A 22312-nucleotide genomic window follows, 5' to 3' on the forward strand; every position below is an offset into this window, starting at 1 on the left:
ATGGGGCCTTTCCCCTCTAGGGGGTGCCGGCTACAGGCCAGGGGACTGGCTGGCTCAGGGGGGCAGGCAGGGAATGGGGCTCACCATTGCTAGGAGATTCCTGTTTCTCTTCCTTTAACCCTCCGGCCTGATCTCTGCTCGGGGAAAAGGTGTGTGAGTGACCCGTTTGACAAGCCGTGTGCAGATGTTCAGACCCCAGCTATGTGAGTTACATGCACAATTGTCCTGTCCTCACTTGGACAATAACATGGGTCAGTTCACATGAATTCAAACTCCCCCTTTCTTCCCCACATGAACACACAGATGCTGCGATCCTCCCTCCTCCCAGCTGATGGAAATATTTCACCTGAGTCTTTTTGTCACCAAAAAATGAGTTTTCATCACAAAGCACGTTTTTGTTTGTGGGAAAACTGTTGTTTTGGATGTGCCTTTTTGGTGGGAAAATGTAGCTTTCATTGGGAGAATAAACTGAAAAATGTTAGAACGGGACTTGGGGGTTTTCTAACTTCCCTCCTCCCTTTGTATCATTTTTCAAATAAGTGGGGAAATGAGGGAAACCCCCTCCAAAATTGTCCCCTCGACACACAGTTCTTCAGGGGAGGAGAAAACGTTAAAAAAAACCAGCAACCACCAAATGCAAAATATGAGAATCAATTTTACTCACACATGTTGAAAATAAAAACCAATGAAACTTGTGACTGAGGGATGGAGGGGCCAGCTCAGAGCACGGGATTCAGGGCAGGGTTATTTATTGACTGACATTGATGGGGTCAGGGCAGGATTCTGATCTCCGTGACCCCTCTGTAAATCAATCGATCTCTATGTCCTTTTGATATCTGGCTACCTGGTGTAAGTTCTTTCTGTCTGATTCCATAAATCTATCTATGTATCCCCATACACCCCCTCTATCTATCTATCTATCTATCTATCTATCTATCTATCTATCTATCTATCTATCTATCTATCTATCTCCTTGCATACAGAGGTTCCCAGTGCTGATGGCTGGGACAGAGTCTTGCTCAGGGTGGGGTGTGATGGCTCCTTCCCACTAGGTCCCCCCCCGCGGCAGCAGGGCTTCCTGATCTGAGCTCCCTGCCCCGCCCTTGTCCTGCTGCCCTGCAGTGTTGCTGCCTCTCTTGTTCCGGCCGAACTTCTGTTCGAACCAGGCCCCCACACCTCCCGCAATCAGGCCACCGCCCCCCGCTCCGACCGCGATGGCCACTACTTCCCCCACAGCCAGCGCACCGGCAGCCACGCCCACGCCAATGCCCACCCCGGCAGCTGCGCCCGCAACAGCCAGGCCGCCCCCCACGATGTACACGGCCTTCAATATGGACTTCTTTTTAAAGCGCTGCCCGTAGGTTGACAGGAACTGGGTCGTCTGCTCGTCCAGCCCCTGCTTCAGCTCCTCCATGGCAGCCTGTTTCTGGGGATCCTCGCCCCACAGCTCCCCCCGGCAGCGCTCCTGCAGCTCCCGGCGTTTCCCCTCCAGGCGATGCCGCATCTCCAGGGGCTTCACACTCAGGCAGCTGCTCCTGCTCTGGTGGTCACGGTCCTGCCGGGAGCGGGGAGAGATCAGAGATTAGGGATGGACACCGGCGTTACCCAGCCACAGGGGGCGCCGCTGCCTCACACACCCACAGCCCCCTCAGACCCCACTCGCAGCCCCCTGCTAGCCCAGCCCTGCTCCCCCCAGCTCTGCCGGTGCCCCTTATCCCCGACCCACAGCCCCTCTGCGCTCACCTGCTCCTGCACAAATTGTTCATATTCCTGCCTGGCGGCTTCTACTGCTCTGCTGTTTGCCTCCATCACAGCCCCCTGTGGGGGGAGAGGGGACAGGGTGGTGGTTGGGATGGGGCCATCTCTGAACTCAGAGCCCTCCTCCCCCACACTCACCACCTTCTCCCCATTCCTACAGGACCCTGCTCGCTGTGGTCGCCTTCCCACTGGCCCCCCAACTCCCCACATTTCCCCAGAGCCACGGGACAGCCATGGCCACATTGTCACTGCCCCAGTGGATAGGGCTGGTTCTCTGGCTGGATCCCTTGGGGGTCCCCTTATGTCCCAGGGGTTGGGGGCAGGGAGCCCCGATCAGGACATTTGGGGGAGCTGTTGCGGTGACCCCTCCTGGCCTAGTGCGATTGGCCAAAGGCAGGTGGACCTGGGGTGAGAAGGAACAGAAAACAGTTGGATTGGGATTTGGGGGTTTCTAACCTCCCTCACAACCTTTGTATTGTTTTCAAATCAGTGGGGAAATGAGGGGAAATCACCCCAAAATTGTCCCCGCGACACATGCACTGTATCAGGGGAGGAGGAAATCTTTAAAACTAACACAAAATGTGAAAATAGGATTTCCTCCCTCTGGTTGGGAATGAAAACTAACGAAACTTGAGACTGAGGGATGCAGGGGCCGGCTTGGAGCACAGGATCCGGGGCCGGGTTATTTATCGACTCACGTCGATGGGGTCAGGGCTGGATTCTGATCTCCATGACCCCGCTGTAAATCAGTCAAGCTGTGTCCTCTTGAAATCTAGCTACTAGTTGTAAGATGTTTTCATCTATTCCCATAAACACACCTATCTATCTACCTATCGACCAATCTATCTGTCCCCTTGCATACAGAGGTTCCCAGTGCTGAGGGCTGGGACAGTCTCAGGGTGGGGTGTGATGGTTCCTTTCCACTATGTCCCCCGTCCCCTTCCCGCAGCAGGGTCTCCTGATCAGAACATCCTGCCCCGCTCTCCCACTCGTCCCCCTGCCCTGGGGGGCTGGTGCCTGTCATATTCTGGGCTGTCTTCCGTCCAAACCCAGCCCCCAGACACCTGCCCATAGCCCCCCCGACCCGGCCAAAGCCCCCCACCCCAACCCCAATGGCCACTGCTTCCTCCATCGCCATCACAGCCACAGCTACACCCGCACCCTCGCCCGCCCTGATCCCCGCGCTCCCCACGGCCAGGGCATCCCCCTGCCCCACCCCACGGCCAGGCCCAACCACTCGGCCTTCTTCACTTTAAAGCGCTCCCCGTAGGTTGACAGGAATGGGGTCGTCTGCTCGTCCAGCCCCTGCTTCAGCTCCTCCATGGCAGCCTGTTTCTGGGGATCCTCGCCCCGCAGCTCCCCCCGGCAGCGCTCCAGCAGCTCCTGGCGTTTCTCCTCCAGGCATTCCTCCATCTCCAGGGGCTCCACATTCAGGCAGCTGCTCGTGCTCTGGTGGTCACGGTCCTGCCGGGAGCGGGGAGAGATCAGCCATTCGGGACGGGCACGAGTGTTACCCAGCCACAGGGGGACGCCGCCACCTCACACATCTGCAGCCCCTTCAGCCCCCACCCGCAGCCCCCTGCTAGCCCAGCCCTGCTCCCCCCAGCTCTGACGGTGCCCCTTATCCCCGACCCACAGCCCCTCTGCGCTCACCTGCTTCTGCACAAATTGTTCATATTCCTGCCTGGCGGCTTCTACGGCTCTGCTGTTTGCCTCCATCACAGCCCCCTGTGGGGGGAGAGGGGACAGGGTGGTGGTTGGGATGGGACCATATCTGAACTCAGAGCCCCCCTCCCCCACACTCACCACCTTCTCCCCATTCCTACAGGACCCTGCTCGCTGTGGTCGCCTTCCCACTGGCCCCCCAACTCCCCACATTTCCCCAGAACAGGGGACAGCCATGGCCACATTGTCACTGCCCCAGTGGATAGAGCTGGTTCTCCGGCTGGATCCCTTGGGGGTCCCCTTATGTGCCAGGGGTTGGGGGCAGGGAGCCCCGATCAGGACGTTTGGGGGACCTGTTGCGCTGACCCCTCCTAGCCTAGTTCGATTGGCCAATGGCAGGTGGACCTGGGGTGAGAATGAACAGAAAACAGGTGGATTTGGATTTGGGGGGTTTCTAACCTCCCTCACCCCTTTCTATCGTTTTCAACTCAGTGGGGAAATGAGGGGAAATCACCCCGAAATAGTCCCCTCTACAAACACACTGTATCGGGGAAGAGAAAATATTTTAAAAATCCCGCAAAATATGAGAATCAATTTTTCTCCCACTTGTTGAAAATGAAAAACAATGAAACTTGTGACCGAGGGATGCAAGAGCCGGCTCGGAGCACAGGATTCAGGGCAGGGTTATTTATCGACTCACGTCGATGGGGTCAGGGCTGGATTCTGATCTCCGTGACCCCGCTGTAAATCAATCAAGCTGCGTCCTCTTGAAATCTAGCTAATAGTTGTAAGATGTTTTCATCTATCTATCCTCATCCTCCCCTATCCATCCATCCCCTTGCATACAGAGGTTCCCAGTGCTGAGGGCTGGGACAGTCTCAGGGTGGGGTGTGATGGTTCCTTCCCACTATGCCCCCCCACCCTTCGCCCCCGCAGCAGGGTCTCCTGATCAGAACATCCTGCCCCGCTCTCCCACTCGTCCCCCTGCCCTGGGGGGCTGGTGCCTGTCATATTCTGGGCTGTCTTCCGTCAAAACCCAGCCTCCAGACACCTGCCCACAGCCCCCCCGATCCGGCCAAACCCCCGACCCCAACCCCATTGGTCACTGCTTCCTCCATCGCCATCACAGCCACAGCTACACCCGCACCCTCGCCCGCCCTGATCCCCGCGCTCCCCACAGCCAGGACGTCCCCCTGCCCCACCCCACGGCCAGGCCCAACCACTCGGCCTTCTTCACTTTAAAGCGCTCCCCGTAGGTTGACAGGAACTGGGTCATCTGCTCATCCAGATCGTGCTCCAGCCCCTTCAGGGCAGCCTGTTTCTGGGGATCCTCGCCCCACAGCTCCCCCCAGCAGCGCTCCTGCAGCTCCTGGCGTTTATCCTCCAGGCGTTGCTGCATCTCCAGGGGCTTCACACTCAGGCAGCTGCTCCTGCTCTGGTGGTCACGGTCCTGCCGGGAGCGGGGAGAGATCGGCCATTCGGGACGGGCACGAGCGTTACCCAGCCACAGGGGGGCGCCGCCACCTCACACATCTGCAGCCCCTTCAGCCCCCACCCGCAGCCCCCTGCTAGCCCAGCCCTGCTCCCCCCAGCTCTGACGGTGCCCCTTATCCCCGACCCACAGCCCCTCTGCGCTCACCTGCTTCTGCACAAATTGTTCATATTCCTGCCTGGCGGCTTTTACTGCTCTGCTGTTTGCCTCCATCACAGCCCCCTGTGGGGGCAGAGGGGACAGGGTGGTGGTTGGGATGGGACCATCTCTGAACTCAGAGCCCTCCTCCCCCGCACTCACCACCTTCTCCCCATTCCTACAGGACCCTGCTCGCTGTGGTCGCCTTCCCACTGGCCCCCCAACTCCCCACATTTCCCCAGAACAGGGGACAGCCATGGCCACATTGTCACTGCACAAGTGGATAGGGCTGGTTCTCCGGCTGGGTCCCGGGGGGTCCCCTTATCTCCCAGGGGTTGGGGGCAGGAAGCCCCGATCAGGACTTTGGGGGAGCTGTTGCGGTGACCCCTCCTGGCCTAGTGCGATTGGCCAATGGCAGGTGGACCTGGGCTGAGAAGGAACAGAAAACAGGTGGATTGGGATTTGGGGGGTTTCTAACCTCCCTCACAACCTTTGGATTGTTTTCAAATCAGTGGGAAAATGAGGGGAAACTCCCCAAAATTGTCCCCGGGACACATGCACTGTATCAGGGGAGGAGGAAATCTTTAAAACAAACACAAAATGTGAAAATAGGATTTCCTCCCTCTGGTTGGGAATGAAAACTAACGAAACTTGAGACTGAGGGATGCAGGGGCCGGCTTGGAGCACAGGATCCGGGGCCGGGTTATTTATCGACTCACGTCGATGGGGTCAGGGCTGGATTCTGATCTCCATGACCCTGCTGTAAATCAGTCAAGCTGTGTCCTCTTGAAATCTAGCTACTAGTTGTAAGATGTTTTCATCTATTCCCATAAACACACCTATCTATCTACCTATCGACCAATCTATCTGTCCCCTTGCATACAGAGGTTCCCAGTGCTGAGGGCTGGGACAGTCTCAGGGTGGGGTGTGATGGTTCCTTTCCACTATGTCCCCCCGTCCCACTCCCGCAGCAGGGTCTGCTGATCAGAACATCCTGCCCTGCTCTCCCACTCGTCCCCCTGCCCTGGGGGGCTGGTGCCTGTCATATTCTGGGCTGTCTTCCGCCAAAACCCAGCCCCCAGACACCTGCTCACAGCCCTCCCGATTTGGCCAAAGCCCCCCACCCCAACCCCAATGGCCACTGCTTCCTCCATCGCCATCACAGCCACAGCTACACCCGCACCCTCGCCCACCCTGATCCCCGCGCTCCCCACGGCCAGGACGTCCCCCTTCCCCACCCCACGGCCAGGCCCAACCACTCGGCCTTCTTCACTTTAAAGCGCTCCCCGTAGGTTGACAGGAACTGGGTCGTCTGCTCGTCCAGCCCCTGCCTCAGCTCCTCCAGGGCAGCCTGTTTCTGGGGATCCTCGCCCCGCAGCTTCCCCCGGCAGCGCTCCTGCAGCTCCTGGCATTTCCCCTCCAGGGCAGCCTGTTTCTGGGGATCCTCGCCCCGCAGCTCCCCCCGGCAGCGCTCCTGCAGCTCCCAGCATTTCCCCAACAGGCGTTGTTGCATCTCCTGGGGCTCCACACGCAGGCAGCTGCTCCTGCTCTGGTGGTCACGGTCCTGCCGGGAGCGGGGAGAGATCGGCCATTCGGGACAGGCACGAGCGTTACCCAGCCACAGGGGGCGCCGCCACCTCACACACCTGCAGCCCCTTCAGCCCCCACTCGCAGCCCCCTGCTAGCCCAGCCCTGCTCCCCCCAGCTCTGACGGTGCCCCTTATCCCCGACCCACAGCCCCTCTGCGCTCACCTGCTCCTGCACAAATTGTTCATATTCCTCCCTGACGGTTTTTACTGCTTTTCTGTTTGCCTCCATCACAGCCCCCTGTGGGGGCAGAGGGGACAGGGCGGTGGTTGGGATGGGACCATCTCTGAACTCAGAGCCCCCCTCCCCCACACTCACCACCTTCTCCCCATTCCTACAGGACCTGCTCGCTGTGGTCGCCTTCCCACTGGCCCCCCATCTCCCCACATTTCCCCAGAACAGGGGACAGCCATGGTCACATTGTCACTGCCCCAGTGGATAGGGCTGGTTCTCTGGCTGGATCCCTTGGGGGTCCCCTTATGTCCCAGGGGTTGGGGGCAGGGAGTCCCGATCAGGACATTTGGGGGACCTGTTGCGGTGACCCCTCCTGGCCTAGTGCGATTGGCCAATGGCAGGTGGACCTGGGGTGAGAAGGAACAGAAAACAGGTGGATTGGGATTTGGGGGGTTTCTAACCTCCCTCACAACCTTTGTATTGTTTTCATATCAGTGGGGAAATGAGGGGAAATCCCCCTGAAATAGTCCCTTCTACACACACACTGTATCGGGGGAGGAGAAAATATTTAAAAAACCCGCAAAATAGGAGAATCAATTTTTCTCCCACTTGTTGAAAATGAAAAACAATGAAACTTGTGACTGAGGGATGCAAGAGCCGGCTCGGAGCACAGGATTCAGGGCAGGGTTATTTATAGACTCACGTCGATGGGGTCAGGGCTGGATTCTGATCTCCGTGACCCTGCTGTAAATCAGTCAAGCTGTGTCCTCTTGAAATCTAGCTACCAGTTGTAAGATGTTTTCATCTATTCCCATAAACAAACCTATCTATCTACCTATCGACCAATGTATCTGTCCCCTTGCATACAGAGGTTCCCAGTGCTGAGGGCCGGGACAGTCTCAGGGTGGGGTGTGATGGTTCCTTTCCACTATGTCCCCCCGTCCCCCTCCCGCAGCAGGGTCTGCTGATCAGAACATCCTGCCCCGCTCTCCCACTCGTCCCCCTGCCCTGGGGGGCTGGTGCCTGTCATATTCTGGGCTGTCTTCCGTCCAAACGCTGCCCACAGCCCCCCTGATCCGGCCACAGCCCCCCACCCCAACCCCAATGGCCACTGCTTCCTCCATCACCATCACAGCCACAGCTACACCCGCACCCTCGCCCGCCCTGATCCCCGCGCTCCCCACGGCCAGGACGCCCCCCTCCCCGACCCCAACGCCAGGCCCAACCACTCGGCCTTCTTCACTTGAAAGCGCTCCCTGTAGGTTGACAGGAATGGGGTCGTCTGCTCGTCCAGCCCCTGCTTCAGCTCCTCCAGGGCAGCCTGTTTCTGGGGATCCTCGCCCCGCAGCTCCCCCCGGCAGCGCTCCAGCAGCTCCTGGCGTTTCCCCTCCAGGTATTGCTGCAACTCCAGGGGCTTCACACTCAGGCAGCTGCTCGTGCTCTGGTGGTCACGGTCCTGCCGGGAGCGGGGAGAGATCGGCCATTCGGGACGGGCACGAGCGTTACCCAGCCACAGGGGGCGCCGCCACCTCACACATCTGCAGCCCCCCCAGCCCCAACCCGCAGACCCCTGCTATCCCAGCAATGCTCCCCCCAGCTCTGACGGTGCCCCTTATCCCCGACCCACAGCCCCTCTGCGCTCACCTGCTTCTGCACAAATTGTTCATATTCCTCCCTGACGGTTTTTACTGCTTTTCTGTTTGCCTCCATCACAGCCATCTGCGGGGGGAGAGGGGACAGGGCGGTGGTTGGGATGGGACCATCTCTGAACTCAGAGCCCTCCTCCCCCGCACTCACCACCTTCTCCCCATTCCTACAGGACCCTGCTCGCTGTGGTCGCCTTCCCACTGGCCCCCCAACTCCCCACATTTCCCCAGAACAGGGGACAGCCATGGCCACATTGTCACTGCACAAGTGGATAGGGCTGGTTCTCCGGCTGGGTCCCGGGGGGTCCCCTTATCTCCCAGGGGTTGGGGGCAGGAAGCCCCGATCAGGACTTTGGGGGAGCTGTTGCGGTGACCCCTCCTGGCCTAGTGCGATTGGCCAATGGCAGGTGGACCTGGGCTGAGAATGAACAGAAAACAGTTGGATTGGGATTTGGGGGGTTTCTAACTTCCCTCACCCCTTTCTATTGTTTTCAACTCAGTGGGGAAATGAAGGGAAATCACCCCGAAATTGTCCCCTCTACACACACACTGTATCAGGGGAAGAGAAAATATTTTAAAAAACCCGCAAAATATGAGAATCAATTTTTCTCCCACTTGTTGAAAATGAAAAACAATGAAACTTGTGACTGAGGGATGCAAGAGCCGGCTCGGAGTACAGGATTCAGGGCAGGGTTATTTATCGACTCACATCGATGGGGTCAGGGCTGGATTCTGATCTCCATGACCCTGCTGTAAATCAGACAACCTGTGTCCTCTTGAAATCTAGCTACCAGTTGTAAGATGTTTTCATCTATTCCCATAAACAAACTTATCTATCTACCTATCGACCAACCTATCTGTCCCCTTGCATACAGAGGTTCCCAGTGCTGAGGGCTGGGACAGTCTCAGGGTGGGGTGTGATGGTTCCTTTCCACTATGTCCCCCCGTCCCCTTCCCGCAGCAGGGTCTGCTGATCAGAACATCCTGCCCCGCTCTCCCACTCGTCCCCCTGCCCTGGGGGGCTGGTGCCTGTCATATTCTGGGCTGTCTTCCGTCCAAACCCAGCCCCCAGACACCTGCCCACAGCCCCCCTGATCCGGCCACAGCCCCCCACCCCAACCCCAATGGCCACTGCTTCCTCCATCGCCATCACAGCCACAGCTACACCCGCACCCTCGCCCGCCCTGATCCCCGCGCTCCCCACGGCCAGGACGTCCCCCTGCCCCATCCCACGGCCAGGCCCAACCACTCGGCCTTCTTCACTTGAAAGCGCTGCTCGTAGGTTGACAGGAACTGGGTCGTCTGCTCGTCCAGCCCCTGCTTCAGCTCCTCCAGGGCAGCCTGTTTCTGGGGATCCTCGCCGTGCAGCTTCCCCCGGCAGCGCTCCTGCAGCTCCTGGCGTTTCCCCACCAGGCGATGCTGCATCTCCAGGGGCTTCACACTCAGGCAGCTGCTCGTGCTCTGGTGGTCACGGTCCTGCCGGGAGCGGGGAGAGATCAGCCATTCGGGACGGGCACGAGTGTTACCCAGCCACAGGGGGACGCCGCCACCTCACACATCTGCAGCCCCTTCAGCCCCCACCCGCAGCCCCCTGCTAGCCCAGCCCTGCTCCCCCCAGCTCTGACGGTGCCCCTTATCCCCGACCCAGAGCCCCTCTGCACTTACCTGCTTCTGCACAAATTGTTCATATTCCTGCCTGGTGGCTTTTACTGTTTTTCTGTTTGCCTCCATCTCAGCCCTCTACGGGGGGAGAGGGGACAGGGTGGTGGTTGGGATGGGACCCTCTCTGAACTCAGAGCCCCCCTCCCCCACACTCACCACCTTCTCCCCATTCCTACAGGACCCTGCTCGCTGTGGTCGCCTTCCGACTTGCCCCCCAACTCCCCACATTTCCTCAGAGCCAGGGAACAGCCATGGCCACATTGTCACTGCCCCAGTGGATAGGGGTGGTTCTCCAGCTGGATCCCTTGGGGGTCCCCTTATGTCCCAGGGGTTGGGGGCAGGGAGCCCCGATCAGGACTTTGGGGGAGCTGTTGCGGTGACCCCTCCTGGCCTAGTGTGATTGGCCAATGGCAGGTGGACCTGGGGTGAGAATGAACAGAAAACAGGTGGATTGGGATTTGGGGGTTTCTAACCTCCCTTACCCCTTTCTATTGTTTTCAACTCAGTGGGGAAATGAAGGGAAATCACCCCGAAATTGTCCCCTCTACACACACACTGTATTAGGGGAAGAGAAAATATTTTAAAAAACCCGCAAAATATGAGAATCATTTTTTCTCCCACTTGTTGAAAATGAAAAACAATGAAACTTGTGACTGAGGGATGCAAGAGCCGGCTCGGAGCACAGGATTCAGGGCAGGGTTTTTTATTGACTGACGTTGATGGGATCAGGGCTGGATTCTGATCTCCGTGACCCCGCTGTAAATCAGTCAAGCTGTGTCCTCTTGAAATCTAGCTACCATTGTAAGATGTTTTCATCTATTCCCATAAACACACCTATCTATCTATCTATCCTCATCCACATCTATCTATCTATCTATCCATCCATCCATCCCCTTGCATACAGAGGTTCCCAGTGCTGAGGGCTGGGACAGTCTCAGGGTGGGGTGTGATGGTTCCTTCCCACTATGTCCCCCCCCCTCCACCCCCGCAGCAGGGTCTGCTGATCAGAACATCCTGCCCCGTTCTCTCACTCGTCCCCCTGCCCTGGGAGGCTGGTGCCTGTCATATTCTGGACTGTCTTCTGTCCAAACCCAGCCCCCAGCCACCTGCCCACAGCCCCCCCGATCCGGCCAAAGACCCCACTCCAACCCCAATGGCCACTGCTTCCTCCATCGCCATCACAGCCACAGCTACACCCGCACCCTCGCCTGCCCTGATCTCCGCGCTCCCCACGGCCAGGACGTCCCCCTGCCCCACCCCACGGCCAGGCCCAACCACTCGGCCTTCTTCACTTTAAAGCGCTCCCCGTAGGTTGACAGAAACGGGGTCGTCTGCTCGTCCAGCCCCTGCTTCAGCTCCTCCAGGGCAGCCTGTTTCTGGGGATCCTCGCCCAGCAGCTCCCCCCGGCAGCGCTCCAGCAGCTTCTGGCGTTTCCCCTCCAGGCGATGCCGCATCTCCAGGGGCTTCACCCTCAGGCAGCTGCGCATGCTCTGGTGGTCACGGTCCTGCCGGGAGCGGGGAGAGATCGGCCATTCGGGACGGGCACGAGCGTTACCCAGCCACAGGGGGCGCTGCCACCGCGCATACCCGCAGCCCCCTCAACTCTGAGCCACAGCCCGCTGGTAGCCCAGCCCTCGGCTCCCCCCAGCTCTGCCGGTGCCCCTCACTCCCGGCCACAGCCCCTCCGTGCTCACCAGTTGCTTCACAAATTGTTGAAATTCCGTCCTGGTGGCTTCTACTGCTCTCCTGTTTACCTCCTCTATTATCGCTGACATCTCGGCCATCTGTGGGGAAAAGGGGACAGAGTGGGTTTGGGACAGGACAATCTCTGAACTGGCAGCCTCCCTCTCCCCCCACTCACCACTTCACCCCAATCCTCCAGGAGTCTTCTCGCTGCTGTCACCTCCCAACTCAACCCCATACCCCCACATTCCCCCAGAGCCTGGAGCAGTCCCCCAAGGACCCCGCGGCCATGTCCACCTGTCTCTGGTTGTGTCCCTGGGGGTCCCCTTATCTCTTGGGGGCTGGGGTCAGGGAGCCCCAATCAGGACATCTGGGGGAGCTGTTGTGGTGCCCCTCCCTAGTGTAACTGGCTACTGGCAGGTGGACCTGGGCTGAGAATGAACTGAAAACTGTCGGATTGGGATTTGGGGGTTTCTAACCTCCCAAAACCCTTTGGATTGTTTTCAAATCAGTGGGGAAATGAGGGGAAACGCCCCAAAATTGTCCCCGCGACACATGCACTGTATCAGGGGAGGAGAAAATCTTTAAAACAAACACAAAATGTGAAAATAGGTTTTCCTCCCACTGGTTGGGAATGAAAACTAACGAAACTTGAGACTGAGGGATGCAGGGGCCGGCTTGGAGCACAGGATCTGGGGCTGAGTTATTTATCGACTGATGTCAATGGGGTCAGGGCTGGATCCTGATCTCGGTGACCCCACTGTAAATCAGTCAACCTCTGTGTCCTTTTGCAATCTAGCTACCTGTTATAAGTTGTTCTTATCTAATCTATCTATCTATCTGTCTATCCCCATAATCCTATCTATCTATCTATCTATCTATCTATCTATCTATCTATCTATCTATCTATCTATCTATCTATCTATCTATCTATCTATCCCCATTTCCCCCTGTATCGATTCCCTTGCATACAGAGGTTCCCAGTGCTGAGGGCTGGGACAGACCCTTGCCCATGGTGAGACGTGATGTTGCCTTCCCACTATCTGCCACCCCACAGCAGGTATCCTGATCTGAACACCCTGCCTTGCCCTCCCGCTTGTCTCCCCTGTCCTGGGGTGTTGGTGCCTGTCTTGTTCCGGACCAACTTCCACCCAAACCGGGGCCCACCCAGTTGCCCAACGCTCTCCCCCCAACTCCCCCCGCAATCAAGCCAAAGTCCCCAGCCTCAACCCCAATGGCCACTCTTTCTCCAGCCCCACCACAGCCACAGCTATACCCGCCCCGATGCCTGCCCTGAAACCCACACCCACCAAGGCCTGGTTCCCTCCCCCCAATGTACAGGCTGAACCCCATGGCCTTCTTTACTTTAAAGCGCAGTTTGTAGTCCGACAGGAACTGGGCCATCAGCCTGTCCAGCCCCTGCTTCAGCTCCTCCAGGGCCGCCTGTTTCTGGGGATCCTCGCCCTGCAGCTCCCCCTGGCAGCTCTCCAGCAGCTCCTGGCGTTTCTCCTCCAGGCGTTGCTGCATCTCTGCAGGCTCCACACTCAGGCAGCTGCTCGTGCTCTGGTGGTCACGGTCCTGTCCGGAGCGGGGAGAGATCGGCCATTCGGGACGGGCACGAGCGTTACCCAGCCACAGGGGGCGCCGCCACCTCACACGCCTGCAGACCCCTCAACCCCGACCCACAGCCCCCTGCTATCCCAGCCCTGCTCCCCCCAGCTCTGCCGGTGCCCCTTATCCCCGACCCACAGCCCCGCTGCACTCACCTGCTTCTCTCGAAATTGTTCATATTCCCTCCTGATGCCTTCTACTGCTTTTCTGTTTGCCTTCTCTCTCATCTCTGCCATCTCAGCCATCTGTGGGGGGAGAGGGGACAGGGAGGGGATGGGGGTGGGACAATCGATGAACTGGGAGCCCCCCACTCACCACATTCTCCCTCCATTCCTCCAGGGCCCTGCGCACTGCTCCCACCTCCCCACTCACCCCCCAACCCCCCCATTCCCGCAAAGCCAGGGGCAGCCCCACAATGACCCCACAGCCATGGTCACATGAGCACCACCCCAGTGCAGGGGGTTGGTTCTCCAGTTGGGTCCCTGGGGGTCCCCTTATCTCTTGGGGGCTGGGGTCAGGGAGCCCCAATCAGGGCATTTGGGGAAGCTGTTGTGGTGTCCCTCCCTAGTGCGACTGGCTAATGGCACGTGGACCTGGGCTGAGAATGAACTGAAAACTGTCGGATTGGGACCCCGCTGTAAATCAATCAACCTTTGTGTCCTTTTGCAATCAAGCTACCCGTTGTAAGTTGTTCTTATCTATCTATCTACCTATCTATCTATCTATCCCCTTGCATACAGAGGTTCTCATTACTCAGGGCTGGGACAGAGACTTGCCCAGGGTGGGGGGTGATGTTCCTCCCCACTATCTGTCACCCCGCAGTCGGGGCTCCTGACCCAAATACCCTGCCCCACCCTCCTCCTTGTCCTCCTGCCCTTGGGTGGTGGTGTCTGTCTGGATCCAGACCACCTTCTGTCCACCCAGCTGCCCCCGCCCCCAATCAGGCCAAAGCCCCCCGCCCTGCCCCAAGAGACACTGCTTCCTCCAGCCCCACCACAGTCATAGCTACACCCGCCCCGATGCCTACTCTGATACCCGCACCCACCACTTCCAGGACCTCCTCCCCCCCAGTGTACAGGCCCAACCCCATGGCCTTCTTCACTTTAAAGCGTTGTTCATATCCTGGCAGGAACTGGGCCATCAGCCTGTCCAGCCCCTGCTTCAGCTCCTCCAGGGCTGCCTGTTTCTCGGGATCTTTGCCCCGCAGCTTCCCCCGGCAGCGCTCCAGCAGCTCCCGGCGTTTCTCCTCCAGGCGTTGCTGCATCTCCAGGGGCTTCACACTCAGGCAGCTGCTCGTGCTCTGGTGGTCACGGTCCTGCCGGGAGCGGGGAGAGATCAGAGATTAGGGACGGACACTGGCGTTACCCAGCCGCATTGGGTGCCGCTGCCTCACACACCCGCAGCCCCCTCAACCCCGACCCACAGCCCCTTGCTAGCCCAGCCCTGCTCCCCCCAGCTCTGACGGTGCCCCTGATCCCCGACCCACAGCCCCTCTGCGCTCACCTGCTTCTGCACAAATTGTTCATATTCCTGCCTGGCGGCTTCTACTGCTCTGCCGTTTATCTCCTCTCTCATGGCTGCAAACACCTCGGCCATCTGTGAAGGGAGAGGGGAAAGGGTGGGGGTGGGATAGGCCCATCTCTGAACTGGGAGCCCCCCCCCCCCCAGTCACCACCTTCCCCCCATTCCTACAGGACCCTGCTCCTTGCTATCACCTCCACACTGGCCCCCGACCCCCCACATTCCCCCAGAGCCAGGGGGCAGCCCCTTGACCCCATGGTAATAGCCACATTGCTGCCACCGCAGTGGAGGGGACTGGTTCTCTGGCAGGGCTTCCTGCACGTGCCCTTATCTCTTGCGTGCTGGGAGTCCCCGATAAGCACATTTGGGGGATCTGTTATGGTGCCCCCTCCTGGCCTAGTGTGACTGGCCAATGGCAGGAGAACCTGGGGTCAGGGTCAAGAGAACCAGCCCCCACCCACCTCCCATATCCAGGCTGGAAAGAGAGAGGCGGGGAGAGGGGTGACCCGGTACCTTCACAGGGGAGGAAAAGTTGTAGCGTTTGGTCTTCAAGTACTGGGAGACGTCCTGTGGGGAGTAACACCCGGGGGAACTGGGATCAGGGACAGCTCAGCCCCCTGCCCCCCGCTGAGCCTCCTGCCCGCTCCCTGCTGCACAGCGCCCCCTGCTGACCCCCACCCATTCCCCGCAGCACAGCTCCCCCTACTGACCCCCACCTGTTCCCCACAGCACAGCTCCCCCTACTGACCCCCACCCGTTCCCCGCAGCACAGCGCCCCCTGCTGACCCCCACCCGTTCCCTGCAGCACAGAGCCCCCTACTGACCCCCACCCGTTCCCCGCAGCACAGAGCCCCCTACTGACCCCCACCCATTCCCCGCAGCACAGCTCCCCCTACTGACCCCCACCCATTCCCCACAGCACAGCTCCCCCTACTGACCCCCACCCGTTCCCCGCAGCACAGCTCCCCCTACTGACCCCCACCCGTTCCCCACAGCACAGCTCCCCCTGCTGACCCCTACCCGTTCCCTGCAGCACAGCGCCCCCTGCTGACCGCCACCCGTTCCCTGCAGCACAGAGCCCCCTACTGACCCCCACCCGTTCCCCGCAGCACAGAGCCCCCTACTGACCCCCACCCATTCCCCGCAGCACAGCTCCCCCTACTGACCCCCACCCATTCCCCACAGCACAGCTCCCCCTACTGACCCCCACCCGTTCCCTGCAGCACAGCTCCCCCTACTGACCCCCACCCGTTCCCCACAGCACAGCTCCCCCTGCTGACCCCTACCCGTTCCCTGCAGCACAGCGCCCCCTGCTGACCGCCACCCGTTCCCTGCAGCACAGAGCCCCCTACTGACCCCCACCCGTTCCCTGCAGCACAGCTCCCCCTACTGACCCCCACCCGTTCCCCGCAGCACAGCGCCCCCTGCTGACCCCCACCCGTTCCCCGCAGCACAGCGCCCCCTGCTGACCCCCACCCGTTCCCCACAGTACAGCTCCCCCTACTGACCCCCACCCATTCCCCGCAGCACAGCTCCCCCTACTGACCCCCACCCGTTCCCCGCAGCACAGCTCCCCCTACTGACCCCCACCCGTTCCCCGCAGCACAGCGCCCCCTGCTGACCCCCACCCGTTCCCCGCAGCACAGCGCCCCCTACTGACCGCCACCCATTCCCTGCAGCACGGCGCCCCCTGCTGACCGCCACCCATTCCCTGCAGCACGGTGCCCCCTGCTGAGCCCCCACCTGCTCCCTGCAGCATGGCAGCCCATATTGAACCCCTGTCCCTGCTTTGCAGCCCTTTTGCTGTCTCCCATCCAGGCCCCCCTCCCCTTTAGCAGACCCCACTCTCCCACCTTGATCCTGGCAGCCAGCTGAGCCCCAGTCAGCCCCTTCCTGGCTTGGTCCGTCCGGGCGTGTATCCCTGCTGAGCTCTCTACGGTGCTGACATAGTCCCTCAGATACTGTCGGAAATATTTGTCCATGTCTGCAGGGGGGGAAAAAGGACATAGGCATCCAGGAGGGACCCAGGTGTCTGGGGTAGGACACAAGTTAAATGGGGTATGTGGGGGGCTAGTTTGTGCCACAGGAAATGAGATTCCATCTCTGGGCAATGGCTGCTTAGCACCTCCCCACACACACCCCACTGCCCGGGGGGAAATGGGGGAGGAGCAGCGGGAGCAGAGAGAGGCTGCAGTGGAGGGGTCAGCAGTCTCCACTGCATGGTGCCAGGGGACCCATGAAGACCTAAAAGGGGGAAACCTGCTTCGTCCCCCTAGGATCCCAGGACCCCAGCAGTGACCCTGCATGTCCCCCTCCCCTCCTGCATAGATGCTGTGACCTAGTGAGTTCACCTGTGCCGTGGGCAGGACAGTAAATTCTAAGTCAAGGGGGGGGGTGAGCTGGGCACTGGGATTTTGGCGTGGGGGCAGCACAGAAGGGAGAGAAAGGGGCAAGAAAGGGGCAGCAGAGGAGAGAGGGTGGGGATGGGGGCATGGATGAGGATGGGGGAAGTGCAAGAGGGGATGGGAATGGGTGCAGGGACAGGAGTGAGGTCAGTGCAGGAGGGGGTGGGGGCTGGGGGAGCAGTGCAGGGGGTAAGAGGGGAGAAGATGGGGTCTCTTACTGCCTGGCATCCCTGCCTCGCTCCTGATGAACTCTGTGCCAGGGTGGGGCAGTAGGTAGCACCGGGAGCCGCTTTCCCTCAGGGCTCCAACCACCAGGGGCTGCTGAGCAGAGGCCTCCAGTTTCTACAGGAATCAAAGTAACATTTGCGGCCATCAGACCCGCTGTGGAACCCTTCAACTCCACCCCAAAGTCAGAGTTTGCTGTTTCCATGAACACACGTGGCGCCCGGCTCTGATCATTACCTGTGTGATGTCTGTGAGATACTCCTGCCCCCCGCCTGCGCCGTAGGCTCTGGAGTGCTGCCAATCTCGCACCAACAGGTCCAGGTGCTGCAACGGAGAGCACAGGGGAAGGGTCACTCTGGGGCTGGGGGGGGCACAGAGAGGAGACCAGAGCTGGAGGCTGCTGTCCAACCCAGCCACCGACACTGAGACCCTGGGCATGACGTGGGGGTGGAAGAACAATGGGGGCAGGGACTGGCTGTTCTGGGTTTGTCCAGCGCCTGGCATGACGGGGTCCGAGCCTAGGATGGGGGCTCTGAGGTGCTCTGATAATAGAGATGATAGATAGGAATAGTAAGAATCAGGTGGGGTGACTGGAGCAGGGGGGTGGGGTGGAACTAGCATTGTACCCCCATGTCGGGGGGTGATGGGAAACAAGGACCCACCTGGATTGGGGCCAGATTGCAGGTCTCTCCAACCTCCTTCGCAACCTGAATGAACATCTGAGATGCAGAGAGAGAGACAAGGCAATTTTTTCCATCTTGAAGAAACCATCCCCCCAAAGGTGACCAATCAAGATTGGTGATGCAAAATAAACGAGTGAAATAAATGCCACTGAAACTAAAGGGATCCCAGACAACATTAAGTGGAAACTGATAATTGAAGAGAGAAAAATTGACAAAATGAAGAGAGAAAACATAATTTCAAACAACAATAACTCAACACCAGTAATCACACATCCAGAAGCAGTAACTGAATTCAGAAAACCCAATAGCTGGTTCTAGAAAAGCAGTCACAGAAGACACAGAAAACCAAAAATCAAACTCATTGAGCCAATAATTGGAGACTAAAAAGAAATAATGAAAAGAAGAAAACTAGTCACTGGAATCAGAAAACCAGTTATTGAAACCTGAAAAGCAGTGAAAGAAATCACACAATCACTTAGCAAAATCAACAAACTAATAATTAATGCCAGAAAACCAATGGTCAAAAATAGAAAACCAGTATTCATCAAGTCAGAAAACCAGTAATCGAAGTAAGTTATCGGGTATTAATGTCTGAAAGCCAACAATAAAAAATAAGTATTTGAAATAAGAAAACCAATAGTCAGAGAGTCAAAACCAGCAGTGCAAGTCAGAAAAACAGATATCAAAGTCAAAATACCCCAAAGTGAAAGACAGAAAACCAGTAATCAATATCAGAAAACCAATAACTGAAAGCAGAAGTTCAGTAATCAAAGCCACAAAAGTAGTAATTGAAGCCAGAAAACCAATAGCCAAAACAGAAAACCAGTAACTGAAGTACGAAGACCAGTTATCAAGGTCACAAAACCAAGTCAGAGTTAGAAAATGAATAGTCAAAGACAGAAAACCAACAGTGAAAAGAAGCAATAAGTGAACAGCAGAAATGAAAAAAATGTTTAAACACCCCAAATATATAATGAAAAATTAAAAGCCAATAATCAGTAGAAAGACACTGATAAATGAAGCCCAGTAAACAAACATTGAAATCTTGCAATCAATAAACAAAAAGCAGAAAATTGATAACAAACCCCCCCAACCAATGAGAAGAATCAAAATCTGACGATCAAAGAACAAAACCCAATAAATGAAATGTGCCAAGTGATAACTAAAGCCGCAAAACTGACAACCATGGACCAAAACACAATGAACAAGAACTGAAAACCGAAGACTGAAAATCAAAGATCGAAACCTGAGAAACAGTGGCACCCAAAAATGTGGAGAGAGAAACCCAACAAACGCTAACATTTGGCTGCTCTTTGAAAGTGGAAGTTTGCATGAAAACATTCTGATTTTGTCAGTGCCAAATCGCCGCCCCACTGACAGACCTAACCAAAAAGAAACAGCCAAATGCCGTTCAGTGGACCGAAGAGTATCAGAAGGCCTTTAACCAGCTTAAAGCGACACTCATGTCTGACCCTGTACTAAGGGCCCCAGACTTTGACAAATCGTTCCTAGTAACCACAGATGCGTCTGAGAGTGGTGTGGAAGCAGTTTTAATGCAGGAAGGACCGGTTCAGGAGTTCCATCCTGTCATGTTTCTCAGCAAGAAGATGTCTGAGAGGGAAAGCCACTGGTCAGTCAGTGAAAAAGAATGTTACGCCATTGTCTACGCTCTGGAAAAGCTACACCCATATGTTTGGGGACGGCGTTTCCACCTGCAAACCGACCATGCTGCGCTACGGTGGCTTCATACCGCCACGGGAAATAACAAAAAACTTATTTGGTGGAGTTTAGCTCTCCAAGATTTTGATTTCGACATCCAACATATCTCAGGAGCTTCTAACAAAGTGGCTGATGCACTCTCCCGTGCATCCGATGAAGTGAGCTGTAGCTCACGAAAGCTTATGCTCAAATAAATTGGTTAGTCTCTAAGGTGCCACAAGTCCTCCTGTTCTTTTTGCGAATACAGACTAACATGGCTGCTACTCTGAAATCTCCCGTGAAAGTTTCCCAGAATCAACTGGTTAAAATCGTCCTTGAGATGTGGAAAATATTGTTAGTCTTTATACACTTGGTAGTATATTTAGAGGTGCATGTGTCTTATTAACTTTGATTTCTCCTAGAGCTCCAGGAAGAAATCACAGCCAGTGTTTCACCCTATCTGTGATATGGGGGTGTGTGTCATAAATATAAAGGGAAGGGTAACCACCTTTCTGTATACAGTGCTATAAAATCCCTCCTGGCCGGAGGCAAAACCTTTTCATCTGTAAAGGGTTAAGAAGCTAAGGTAACCTAGCTGGCACCTGACCCAAAATGACCAATGAGGGGACAAGATACTTTCAAATCTGGAGGGGGCGGGGAACAAAGGCTCTGTGTGTCTGTGTGATGCTTTCGCTGGGACCAGGTCAGGAATGTTCTTCAGAACTTCTGTTAAGTTAGTAAGTAATCTAGCTAGAAATACGTTAGATTTCCTTTTCTTTAATGGCTGGTAAAATAGGCTGTGCTGGATGGAATGTATATTCCTGTTTTTGTGTCTTGCTTTCTTTCATCCTAGCCTCTCTGTTTTTAACTAACTTTACACCCGAGAGTTAGAAAGAAAACAACAAAACAAAACAAAAAAACTGGCATGTAAAATTTTGCTGTACTGTAACCGGATACTTCTATTTTTTTTTTTCTGGAAGCTGTTCTCATCCTACAGAAAAATCCTTTTGTTATGCCTGCTGCTCTGTCCCCCAGGCAGAGACACAGAATCTAGAGCTGCAATCACCTTTTACAAAATCCTTTAAAATCCTGCTGTGCTTCTGGTTCAAAATGATCTCAAAATAATCCCCAAATGATCTCAAAATGATCCCACCGCTCTGCCACCATGTCAAGGTTCCTTCCCCACTCTGAACTCTAGCGTACAGATGTGGGGACCTGCATGAAAGACCCCCTAAGCTTATTCTTACCAGCTTAGGTTAAAAACTTCCCCAAGGCACAAACTTTGCCTTGTCCTTGAACCCTCTGCTGCCACCACCAAGCGTTTTAAATAAAGACCAGGGAAAGAGACCACTTGGAGACGTCTTCCCCCAAAATATCCCCCCAAGCCCTACACCTCCTTTCCTGGGGAAGGCTTGATAAAAATCCTCACCAGTTTGCATAGGTGAACACAGACACAAACCCTTGGATCTTAAGAACAATGAAAAATCAATCAGGCTCTTAAAAGAAGAATTTTAATTAAAGAAAAGGTAAAAGAATCACCTCTGTAAAATCAGGATGGTAAATACCTTGCAGCGTAATCAGATTCAAAACATAAAGAATCCCTCTAGGCAAAACCTTAAGTTACAAAAAGACACAAAAACAGGAATATACATTCCATTCAGCACAGCTTATTTTACCAGCCATTAAACAAAAGGAAATCTAACACATTTATAGCTAGATTACTTACTAACTAACAGAAGTTCTCAGGCTGCATTCCTGATCTGTTCCCAGCAAAAGCATCACACAGACACACAGAGCCTTTGGTCCCCCCCCCTCTACAGATCTGAAAGTATCTTGTCCCCTCATTGGTCAGTTTGGTCAGGTGCCAGCAAGGTTATCTTAGCTTTTTAACCCTTTACAGGTGAAAGGGTTTTGCCTCTGGCCAGGAGGGATTTTATAGCACTGTATACAGAAAGGTGGTTACCCTTCCCTTTATATTTATGACAATCAGCTTTCCATTTTTCAACAAGACTTTTATTTTCCATCTCCCGAAATGATCGTTCTGAAATCAACTGACCCAACTAATGGTGGGTACAAAACAACGAACAGCTGACAGCCAGTAGTGACTCACAAATAATCAATAACTGGCAGCTCTTAATGAATATAAAATAACTAATTATACAAGTTAGTTAATTGGCTAAGTGAAGTAAAAGGCCTAACACAGAACCGGATGGCATTTCTTTTTGTCTTTCTGTATCGTGATAACTTTTTGAGACCACATCTGATTAATTCCCATATTTCAGGGGATATCCTAGGCATCAGTGGGAAGAACCCCACTGATTTGGGGTGGGGAGAGAGGGGTAAATTGGAAAACCCCAAAAGCCC

The 22312-nt window shown here is 56.1% G+C and overlaps 1 protein-coding gene across 1 annotated transcript in view; it reads right to left on the bottom strand.

Moving 5' to 3' along the window:
- Window positions 1–693: 693 nt before the first annotated feature.
- LOC311522613 (uncharacterized protein) overlaps window positions 694–22312 on the bottom strand; it is a 30015-nt gene continuing 8396 nt past the window's right edge. The window contains exons 7-28 of the mRNA XM_084632082.1: window positions 17805–17891; window positions 17561–17684; window positions 16791–16921; window positions 15451–15504; window positions 14920–15012; window positions 14519–14731; window positions 13572–13661; window positions 13171–13383; window positions 11817–11906; window positions 11415–11627; window positions 10126–10200; window positions 9724–9936; window positions 8459–8533; window positions 8058–8270; window positions 6806–6880; window positions 6327–6617; window positions 5063–5137; window positions 4661–4873; window positions 3412–3486; window positions 3010–3222; window positions 1744–1818; window positions 694–1555 (exon numbers count right to left, since the gene is read on the bottom strand). Coding sequence (XP_084488208.1) covers window positions 1049–1555; window positions 1744–1818; window positions 3010–3222; window positions 3412–3486; window positions 4661–4873; window positions 5063–5137; window positions 6327–6617; window positions 6806–6880; window positions 8058–8270; window positions 8459–8533; window positions 9724–9936; window positions 10126–10200; window positions 11415–11627; window positions 11817–11906; window positions 13171–13383; window positions 13572–13661; window positions 14519–14731; window positions 14920–15012; window positions 15451–15504; window positions 16791–16921; window positions 17561–17684; window positions 17805–17891 — 3408 coding nt within the window. The 3' untranslated portion in view covers window positions 694–1048. The remainder of the gene's footprint in view (window positions 1556–1743; window positions 1819–3009; window positions 3223–3411; window positions 3487–4660; window positions 4874–5062; window positions 5138–6326; window positions 6618–6805; window positions 6881–8057; window positions 8271–8458; window positions 8534–9723; window positions 9937–10125; window positions 10201–11414; window positions 11628–11816; window positions 11907–13170; window positions 13384–13571; window positions 13662–14518; window positions 14732–14919; window positions 15013–15450; window positions 15505–16790; window positions 16922–17560; window positions 17685–17804; window positions 17892–22312) is intronic.

The sequence above is a fragment of the Lepidochelys olivacea genome (assembly GCF_965140295.1).
Source record: "Lepidochelys olivacea isolate rLepOli2 genome assembly, chromosome: 6".
Lineage (NCBI taxonomy): Eukaryota > Metazoa > Chordata > Testudines > Cheloniidae > Lepidochelys > Lepidochelys olivacea.